Genomic DNA, 10748 nt, shown 5'->3' with positions numbered 1-10748 from the left:
GATCTCCACTACAATCACAGAAGCCTTATTTATAATAACCAGAAGGTGGAAAGAACCCAGATGTTATTCAACAGGAATAAAGACAGAAAATATGGTACATTTGCACAATGGAATACTACTCAGCTCTTAAAAACTATGACTACATGAAATTCTTAGGAAAATGGATGGAACTAGAAAGCATCATCCTGAGTGAGGTACCCCATTCACAAATGAACATCCATGGTATGTACTCACCAATTAATAAATATTAGTTCAAAAGCTTGGGATACCCAAGAAACAATTCCCATACCATATGAAGCTCAAGAAGAAGAAAGACCAAAATGTGGATCCATCAGTCCCTTTCAGAAGAGAGAAGAAATACTCACAGGAGGAATGACATTGACCAAAAGGGGAGCAGGGCCTGAAGGAAAGGTCACACTGAGACTGCTACATCTCGAGATCTATCCCATATGCAGCCACCAAAATCAGTCACTATTGTTGAAGTCAAGACATGCTTGATGATAGAAGCCTGATAGGTATGTCTCCAGGGATAAGGATGATTGCAGTTAATCATTGAATTGTACAAGGAGACCCAATGGAGGAATTAGAGAAAGGTTAGAGAAAGGACTGAAGTAGCTGAAGCGATTTACAGCCCCATAAAAAAAAAAAAAAAAAAAAAAAAAAACAGTATCAACTAACTAGACCCACCCCCAGAGCTCCCATGTACCAAACAACAAACCAATGAGTACACATGGAGGGATCCATGGATCAAGTGACATATTTAGCATAAGATGGCATTGACTGGCACCAATAGAAGAAGAAGCCCATGGTCCTGTCTGTGAAGGCACCTTTTCGCCAGTGTGGTTGAGGTGGGATTGTGTGATTGGGATTGGGAGCACTTTTACAGAAGCATGTGAGGGGGTTACAATGAGCCTCCAGGGGACAGGATAAGAGAACAGGGAAAGGGGATAACATTTGTACTGTAAAGACATAAAATATCCAATAAAATTGTCTATGAAGAAAATCGGGACCAATGGTTTGAAAATGTGAAATTCTTATGAAAATGGATGCATCTAGAGAACATCATCCTGAATGAGGTAACCCAGTCACAAAAGAAGTAACATAATATGCAGTCACTGATAATTAGATACTAACCCCAGAAAGCTCTGAACACCCCAGAAATAACCCACAGACTATATGAAATTAAAGGAAAAAAAGAAGAGGAAAAACCTTTATGCTTATTCTTTACACACCGGGAAAACTTTGACTATTTCCAGGTTACATCTGGTTTTACAGGTACTTTATGCTCATTGTAATTACTAAGATTGTAATGCATCCTATCAAATCTTTAAAAAAAATCAAGTACAGACAAAAATGTATTCTCATACTTTTATGCATAAATGCTTAAAATCTGTACATTTGTCTTTGATTTGTAAAATAAAGTTGTAAAAGAACAGAAAATATGTTCATAATAAAGAAAAGATTAAGATACAGAAGGAATAAACTCACCATATATACATGTGCATATATTTTCAAAGAAAAAAAAGAAAGAAAACAGGGTTGGGGAAATGACTATGTGGTTAAGAGCTCTCATTGCTCTTGTGGAAGACCAATGATTGGCTCCTTTGAACATATTGTCTTAGTCAGGGTTTATCACCTGCACAAACATCATGACCAAGGAGCAAGTTGGGGAGGAAGGGGGTTTATTCAGCTTACACTTCCATATCACTGTTCATCACCAAAGGAAGTCAGGACTGGCACTAAAGCAGGTCTTGAGGTCAAGAGTTCTACAAGCACTAATTGATCTTTGTTAGATTTTTCTGTAGGTGAGAGGTAATGTGGACAAGAAGGGGAGTACCCAGGAAAAAGCCATAGGACTGACATGTCCTCCTCTTAACCTGTTTGCTTTCTAGTAGTCAATGTTTCTTTTATTCCTGCCCATTAAGGCAGGAACTTATGTTTTTTCTTTACTTTTTAATTTTTTTTTTTTTAATTTTCACTTGGCATCAATGAGTGTTTTCCTTGCCTACATGACGGCAGGCCATTCCATCCCTTGGTATGTGAGGACAATAGAGGAATGTGTTTATCCACTGGACCTAGAGATTAAAGATGTTGTTAGCCACAATGTAGGGCCTGGAACCACCATGTGAGTCCTGTGAAAGAGCATCCTGTCTTTCAACTGCATTGTCTTGCTAGCACACCCATATCATCTTATAGGAATAAATTGAAATTCAAGATTAACTTATCGGTTATCTTTGTCCATTTTGATTAAATATATTCTTCCTGCATGGACAAATGCTTGTTCAGTGGATGAAATGTAGCCCCTATGAAAGACCCCCGCTTAGCAACAATAACGCCATTTCTTCAAGGCTGTGCACACAGGGCGGGCCAGGTCATGGACCCAGGTGGCCAAACAAGATACTGATGGGCAGCCAGCTTGCAACAGACAGAGAACAGAAAGCCCCCAAATAAGCCCTATAAGGCAACTGCTCTCAGAGAAGCCCAAAGCAGCTATTCTCAGAAAAACTGCAGCCCCAGCAGACACCAGGAGCAGTGTCTTTGGAACCGTGCCCTTAGACTCACTCCTTGGCCACATTTAAACTAACCAATTAGAACCCTGTAACTATGCTTCTGCTTCTGTCCCTCACATCTGCCCCACAAGCCCTATGAAAAGAAAACTGTCCCTTTGTCCGGCGTGCCAGTCCTCCGATAGGCTGTCGCACACGGACACCCATGTGGGAGCAATAAACCCTCTTGTGACTTGCATCCAGTGGTCTCAGCTGGTTCTTGGGTCCTGGGGTCTCCTCAGGTTAAGGTCCTCTAGATGAGGGTCTTTCACCTAGTTTGCTCCATAGAATTTCATGGGACAGTGTGATTTCTCACCATGCCACACAGATTGGCATAAAATTAAAAATATATAAAGTGCTAATTTACAGAACTTTACACTAAATGTCTATTCCTTTGTTTCCAAAACATTATATTTAGTTCTCCCTCTCCTTATCTTTCTGTCTCTCTCTGGCTGTGTCTATGACTCTCTTTTAAGCTATTCATGAAAGTGCAAGCAAGAATGACAAGCAGTGGAGGGCAGTAGGTCAACCTAAAGCTGGAATGACCAGTGATGATTAATCCTGGGACAGGAGATCTGGAAACCAAAATAAGATCATCTCCACTAACAGAAATGATCTTTCCAGGAGCCCTTTCTCTAGATGGTCCTACCCTGCTTCAAGAGAATCTATTGATGAACAGCACTATACTGTGGAGAGAGTTGTGTCAGGAACTTCTTCACAAAAATAACTATTTAGGCTCTGACTACATACTTCGTACATCTTTAGCATGGGAGACTGAAGAGACATTTAAAAAAAAAGAAAAAAAGAAAGAAAAAAACACTCCCTGAACATTGATGCCCCAAAACAAAGTATTCCACACTCATAAAAGAAACTTTACTGAAGGTCAAAACACACATTGAATCTCACACAATAATACTGGGAGACTTAAATACCTCACTCTCATTAATGTCCAGGACTTTGATACAGAAATTAAACAGAGATACCATGAAACTAAGAGAGGTCATGAACCGAATAGATTTAACAGGTGTCTACAGAACATTTCAACCTAAAACCAAAAGAAATATCTCCCTCTTATCTGGCCATGGTTTCTGTTTAAAAATTGACCATATGATTGGCCACAAAACAAGCCTCAAACAATACAAATTTATTGAAACAGTCCCGTGCATCCTATGAGATCACCACTGACAAATACTAGATATCAAGAATAATGAAAATACCAGAAAAACCCACATATCTATGGAAACGGAACAACTCTCTACTCTGTGGTAAATTGGCCAGAGAAAAAATAATGAAAGAAATTAAAGACTTACTGAAATTTAATGAAACTGATGACCCAGCATACCCACAATTATGGGACATAATGAAAACAGGGCTAAGAGGAAAATTAATAGAACTATGTACCTTGGTAAAGAAATCAGAGAGATCTTAAGCTAGCAATTTAACAGCACATCTGAAAACTCTTGAACAAAAGGAAGCTAACACACAAAAGAGTAGTAGATGCCAGGAAATAGTCAAACACAGGGCCAGAACCACCCAAATAGCAAAAAAGAGAATGAAACAAAGAATCAACAAAACCAAAATCTGTTTCTTTGAGAACAACAAGAGAGATAAATCCCTAGCCTAACTACCCAAAGAAGGTATCCAAATTAACAAAATCAGAAATGAAAAGAGTAACATGAGAAACCCAGAAAATTCAAATACATCATCAGATCCTACAACAAAAGTCTGTACTAAACAAAATTGGAAAATCTAGATGAAATATATTATTTTCACGACTGCAAGTTCCAAAGTTAAACCAAGAGCAGATAAGCTATATAAACAATCCCATATCCCCTAAGGAATAGAAGAAGGTATTAAAAACATCCCAACTCAAAAAGCCCAACAGAGATGGCTTTAGAGCAGAATTCTACCAGTCCTACAAGAAAGACCTAACATCAACACTCCATGTGTTCCATAAAATAGAATTCCAGAAAATAGAATCATTCCTTAAAGTAGAATTAGAAGGAACAATACCTAATTCATTCTATGAAAGCATGATTACTCTGATACCTAAACCACACAAAGACCCAACAAAGGAAGAAAACTTCTGACCAATTCTGATTATGAATGTTGTTCCAATAATACACATTACTATTCTTACAAACTCAATTCAAGAAAACATCTCACGCACCATTTACCATAATCGATCAATTAGCCCTAATCCTAGGGATGTAAGAGTCATTCAATATATGAAAATATATTAAATTATCCCACTACATACATGAACCAAAGGAAAAAAATTACATGGTTCTCTCCCTAGATGCTGAAAATGCATTTGACAAAATACTGCAGGCATTCATGTTAAAAGTACTAGAAAGACCGAGAATTGAAAGCACAAACTGAAACATAATAAAAGCAACATAGAGCAAAGCAACAGGCAAGATCAAATAACATGGAGAGATACATGAAGCAATCCCAATAAGATGAATGAGAAGTCAACAAGACCCACTCTCCTGTATCTATCCAAAAAGGCCTCAATCTTCTACCTAGAGCAATAAGACAACAAAATGGAATCAAGGGGATACAACTTGTCAGATAAGTAGTCAGGGTATCACTATTTGCCAATGATATGATAGTATAGAAAAGCAACTTACAAAAAAAAAAAAACTTCTATTTCTGGACCTAGAAGAGAACTAGCAAAGCAAATAACCAGAGACTACAGTGACATCAGCAAAAAGCTATCAGTAATTTGTTCTTCGGTTGGAACTACCTAAGGTGGTCATTTTGAAGGAGTGCATAGTGGGGGTGATTTCTGTTCGGAACCCCAGGTTGTGGTAATACTATTTGGATATGGGTTTTGCTAATCAAGTGGACGAAATTTTATGTGTGGCAAATAAGAAAGCTTTTGAAGACAACCCCCAAACACTGCCTTTTCTCTGAAACTTGACCTCATGGGATTTTAATGTTTTGAAGAAATACACAAAATGTGCACACAAACAGCTGGACCTGATAGGGATGAAGACTCAGGAAGCAGCCATAACTGTGGACACCTGGAGATTAAGTGTCACAGGACAGAGAGGGCAGTGGGGATTGGGGATGTGATCTGAGTGCACAGTGGTCATCTATGGCACACACCCATCTTCTCTGATAAAAAGGAGGAGGTCAAGGAGCTGTTGCCTAACACATTCATAAAGCACGATGTCCAGTCTGTACATGGCTACATTACAAAGAAGCCAAAGGAAATCACACTGAAGGGTGTTTTAATGGCAATTTTCGAGTCTTGGTGGCAACCACTGGTACTGCCTAAGGTAGACATGGTGGTTCAGAGCTGTTCATCAAAGAATGTGGAGTCTTGACGAGGACCAGCGGAGACCCAGAGATACAAGCCTGAGGAGAAGGGGTTCCGACTAGCCAGGGGGCAGAGAAATCTCTGCAGAGAGCACACAGAAAGTGCGCCCCTGCCCTGCCTGATCCAGGGACCAGGAACCCATCATTGGGAAGGAACTCTGGAAGAATATCTAGATGGCAGAGGTAAGCAGGATGGCAGCCATGGTGCTTTCAGGGGACAGCATTGTGGATGCAGGAACTATCAGAAACACAGGCAGGAACAGTGAAGAGGAGGAGGAACTTCAGACAAAGTTCAGAGGAAGAATGGGAGGTTGCAACAAAAGAAACAGATCCCAGAACAAAGGCAAGAAGAAGAGTTTTAGTAAAGTAGTAGAGGCAAGAAGAAACTGTTCCCACTGGGGAGCCCAGGGCCCTTCCTGCTCTGAGTCCCAGTGCTTCCTTCCTGTTTGATCATTGCACTTTGATTGGGCCTCCTTATTTGCAGAGGGAGGCTTCTGAACTGTCCAAGCACTTATCATAAACTGTCTTTATTTTGGAAAGTGATAGGAATAAATAAATTAATCAATAAATATCCTGAAGAGGACTAAACAAGGGCTCTCTTATTGGACCTTCAGTGCACCTCCCAGGTGCTGCTCCTCTAACTGGAGGCTCATGAGCCTAAAAAGCTGGAGGGTGCAGAGCTGACCAAAGCTCTCTCTCTGGCTGCAGCTTTAAAACACTTCCCTGGTGCAGCAGATGCCCTCTGCAGCCTGTAACTTCTAAACAAGTAAATATCTGTCTTTTGATCTGCTGAAGAAGATGATAGAGGATAGTCTCATTTTCATGAAAGTGGAAATAACCCTGTGGCTCAGAGTGGAAACAGCCACACTGCAGGATAACCCTATCTCCATGGTGAAGTTCATGCTCTGACCTCACAAAGAACCACTGTGATAGAAGAATGAATGTCCTCAGTATAAGACTGTGGACTAGCCTGTGAGTTTTGTCCAGATAGAGCAGGAAGCTGATTTGGGTGACCTGTGGGACTCGTTCAGAGTTGACTAGATTGTTAATTTTCAGGTTGTATTATCTCACAACCTCTGTGCACCAGAGCACAGGGAACAGCCTCATGGACAGCAATTTAAAAACAGAGACTTTGAGAAGTCAGTATAATGTGGGTTTCTTACTTGGCCAGGGTTCATTTGGCACTGTGAAATTGGCCTGGCACCTGAAAACCAAGGCTCTGGTTGCCATCAAAACGGTACAGATTAGCGAGAAGAACATCAGGTGGATCCAGACAGAAAGAGCAATATTGGAGACACTACAACATCCTTACATCATTCGCCTTTTCCAAGTCTTAGAAACAGCAAGTAACATACATTTTATATTGGAATATGTCCCAGGAGGAAACTTATTTGAAATAGTAAGAGACCAAGGCCAACTGTCGGAGGAGGAGGCAAAAAAAACATTTGGACAGATAGTTTCGGGAATAAAATTCTGCCACCAACGAGATATTGTACACGGAGATATCAAGCCGGATAACATAGTAAGAGATGCCAAAGGTAATATCAAAATAATAGACTTTGGCCTAGCCAGGAGATGCAGACCTGGGAGATTAATGAGAGTGCCACGTGGAGCCAGAATATATTTTGCCCCAGAGCTTATATTAAGGGAGCCCTACGAGGGAAAGAAGGCGGATGTGTGGAGTTTGGGCGTGCTGCTCTTTTTTATTACAGCAGGATTCTTCCCGTTTAGAGGAGAGACCATCAAAGAGATCAGTAAAAATATTTTAACAGGGACCTATGCTGTTCCACGTTTACTCTCTACACAACTGGAGAACCTGATCCACCAAGTCCTCACGGTTCCCCCAGAGATGAGGCCTTCCATCGAAGAAATTGAAAACCATCCATGGGTGAGGAAGTGCGAAATAACCATCTCGACCAAGATAGACCCAGACTTCAAAATCATTGATATGCTGTGTGACATGGGATACAATGCCATCCAGATTTTGAATTCCCTGCACAAAAAGAAATACGATGCACCAATGGGTGCATATCTAACATTAAAAGCACATGTAGACCTAGGGCATAAGCATGGATCTCCCTCTTCAGCCAAGGCTGTGGATCCCTGTTTTACACCATCCGCATCCCCAACACATACTCTTCCCCTAAAGAGAAGGGCCAGTGAGCCAAACTTTGGCCTCCTCCACATCAGGCCCTCAGGAGAGCAGGGGACTGTTCCACTGAAACCATCGGGACACAAGTTGGCCAGGAGTGTGTCCCTGCCTCCCATTGCTCTGCATTACCCCTGTAAGCAGAGCAGAGCTTCTAGCAGTGTCCCACATTCAAGAGCAGTGGCTGGCCCATGTGTGTGTAACAACGTATTAGAAATCGAAACACTCCCGACTACTTCACAAGACTCTGAAATTGAAATAACATCTCCCTGTCAGAAGATTGGGCGACTGAAGAAATTTCGTAGGTGGATACGGAATCGCTTCTCCAACATCTGCTGCTTTCCCTGTGCACGAAGGAAAAAATGACAACATCCATTCTCCAAAAAAAATGGCTCCCCTGGAAGAGGTAGTGAGAAAAACCCGATGAGAAGGTAAGCATGTTTGCCAGGTGGGGATGCATCTCAGCTCTGAATTTTATTGTCTCTGTTTTATTCATGTCTTCTTATTGGAAAAAAATCAAAAAGATGTATTTTTTGGAGTCTGTCGGGATGACAAGATTTCTTTCTTTCTCTTTTTTATTTGCAATTGATTTTCAGGTCTTTTAAAAAATAAACAAACTTATTTTTTTAAAAAAAAGATAAATATACAGATTTTCAAAGCATTTGTGCATAAAACTATATGAAAATATTTTTTCAGTACTTAATTGATTTTTATAGGTTTGATAGTACTCTAAATTTACTAGTTATGATGAGCATAAAATACATATAAAATAAATGTAATATGGAAATGTCGAAGTTTTCTTGATATGTAAAGATTAAACATAATGATTTTTAAATACCAAGGATTGCCACAAGGCTGCATTTTTAGCTCTTGAATTATTAATGCTTTAGTGTCTAGAGGTTTACCACACTCTTAGAGGGTGTTATAAGCTTATTTTCAGAAATTATTTCTATCCCAGCTGGATTAAACCCTGATCCTTAACATCTGAGAAAAAACCTTTTTGGAGAATGCCTAGGTGGGATCTAAGGCAACTGAACTAGCAGTAACCATCAAGTGTCTGTGGGTACAGCCAGGGTGAAAGGGGGCATGTATACCTGTTGTCTGTGCGGAAAATATCCAGGAAGAGATTATGCTCGGAGTCCTAGTGCTTGAAATAGTGACAATGGTTGAGGTACAAGGTGGCCATATCAATGTCTTTCTATAATTCAATTGGAAGGCACAGTGTACTAAGCCCTGTGAATACTCACATTGCTGCTATGTTTCTTACATTGGGTATCAGATGTGGATTCCAAGTTCTTATGTGTATTACATTCCTCTGAGATGAAATGGTTACAATGTCACCTTATTCTCCGCTGTGGCATTCATAGCCTAGGCATACAGCAGCATTCTAGTCTTTCAAACCATCTTGAAACCAGGGCTGACGAGCTTCCAGAGGATCTTCACAGCCAACAGGCTGAAGGCAACAGAACTTCAAACTGACTCTCCCAGCACACTCACCTCTCACATTCTACACTGTCCTTTCCTCCCATCACTTGCCCTGATACCAACAAGAAGAAATGTGCTCCCCATGAGCACAACAAATGCCTGCTCCAGAACACAGAAATGTGAAGCCTCCCGACACAGCAGCATTGTTGCTGGCTTACCTAAGCATTCAGTAAATGTGCTGTCTCAGGCAGCTACGCTGCAGGCCACACCACACTCAAAGTGGCATCTATTCAGATTCCTACACATGTGCACACCTAGGATGCACCTTCATGGTTTCTCACAATAACCAGGTGCCTTAGGTATCACTCTAAAGGTGCAGCAACATTTGAACTAGCCATCCTCCTGAGAGTCAACCCCAGAAGGATTGGGACATTGTATGTAGCTGACAGCAGTGCCATTGGCAGACGTAGAAAGTGGGCTTCAGGTGTGAAAAAAAGAAAGTCCAGGCTTCTGTCTGCCTGACAGTGTTAAGAGTCTCGTTGCTGGGCTCAAGAACCACACACTGAGGTTTAGAAAACACAGAAAGACAGAGTGTTCCATGAGGGAGATCACTCAGCCTCTGTGACCTGCTTTCCTGTGGGTTTGATGGGAGTAGTTACACAGCACATCTTTTGCACTTTGCCCAGAAAAGCTGTAAATCTTTTGAATGATCCAAAAAGGCTTCTATTCCTAAGAATCTTGAAGATTTGCATCCTAACCATTGCTATCTTTCTAACACTAAGTCTTCTTCCAGCAGCAGCTGTGCTCCAGGTTCCTCCATCTCTGGCACCCCTGACTGCTCTAGCTGAGGCTTTCTGGGGACATAGGATCCTTGAGATTGAGATACCTCTGGAGGCCAGTCATACCTACAAAGGGGCATGATTATACTGATCTGGCTATTTTTTTCTCCTTCACCTGCTATCCCATATCTCTGTAGAACAATTCATCTGGGACTTTGTTTTGTTTTGTTTTGTTTTTTGAAGACCATACTTCATTGTCTGCTTTTATTTTTCTGTATAAAAACTATACCAGTATGATTCAGGAAGAGAAGAAAACAAATACACTTGACATTTAGTGTAGAAAAAAGGGAGGTACCGGGGGGTAAACCTATAAGGAGAAGTGAGGGATTGTCATTTAAGGCTGAAAATGATCTCTGTAAAAAGCTGGAGGACTCTGCACGGCCTCAGGAGTAGGCAGAGCCTGCCACTTCATCCAGGTCCTCCCACCGAGTGTCTGGAAACTGAGGCAGGCAGCCCCTCTTC

General features: G+C 41.0%; 1 protein-coding gene across 1 annotated transcript; it reads left to right on the top strand.

The window, feature by feature from the left end:
• Positions 1-2009: 2009 nt before the first annotated feature.
• Positions 2010-8388, top strand: LOC308435364 (putative sperm motility kinase W; the record flags this gene model as incomplete). The annotated part of the gene is made up of 3 exons (XM_080942630.1): positions 2010-2105; positions 7045-7923; positions 8299-8388. 3 exons carry the CDS (start codon positions 2010-2012, stop codon positions 8386-8388), a joined length of 1065 nt encoding a protein of 354 aa, XP_080798756.1.
• Positions 8389-10748: the final 2360 nt, after the last annotated feature.

The sequence above is a fragment of the Micromys minutus genome, assembly GCF_963924665.1.
Source record: "Micromys minutus genome assembly, contig: SUPER_22_unloc_1, whole genome shotgun sequence".
Lineage (NCBI taxonomy): Eukaryota > Metazoa > Chordata > Mammalia > Rodentia > Muridae > Micromys > Micromys minutus.
Note: the sequence above shows the minus strand (reverse complement) of the source record. Positions and strands in the feature narration are given on the sequence as shown.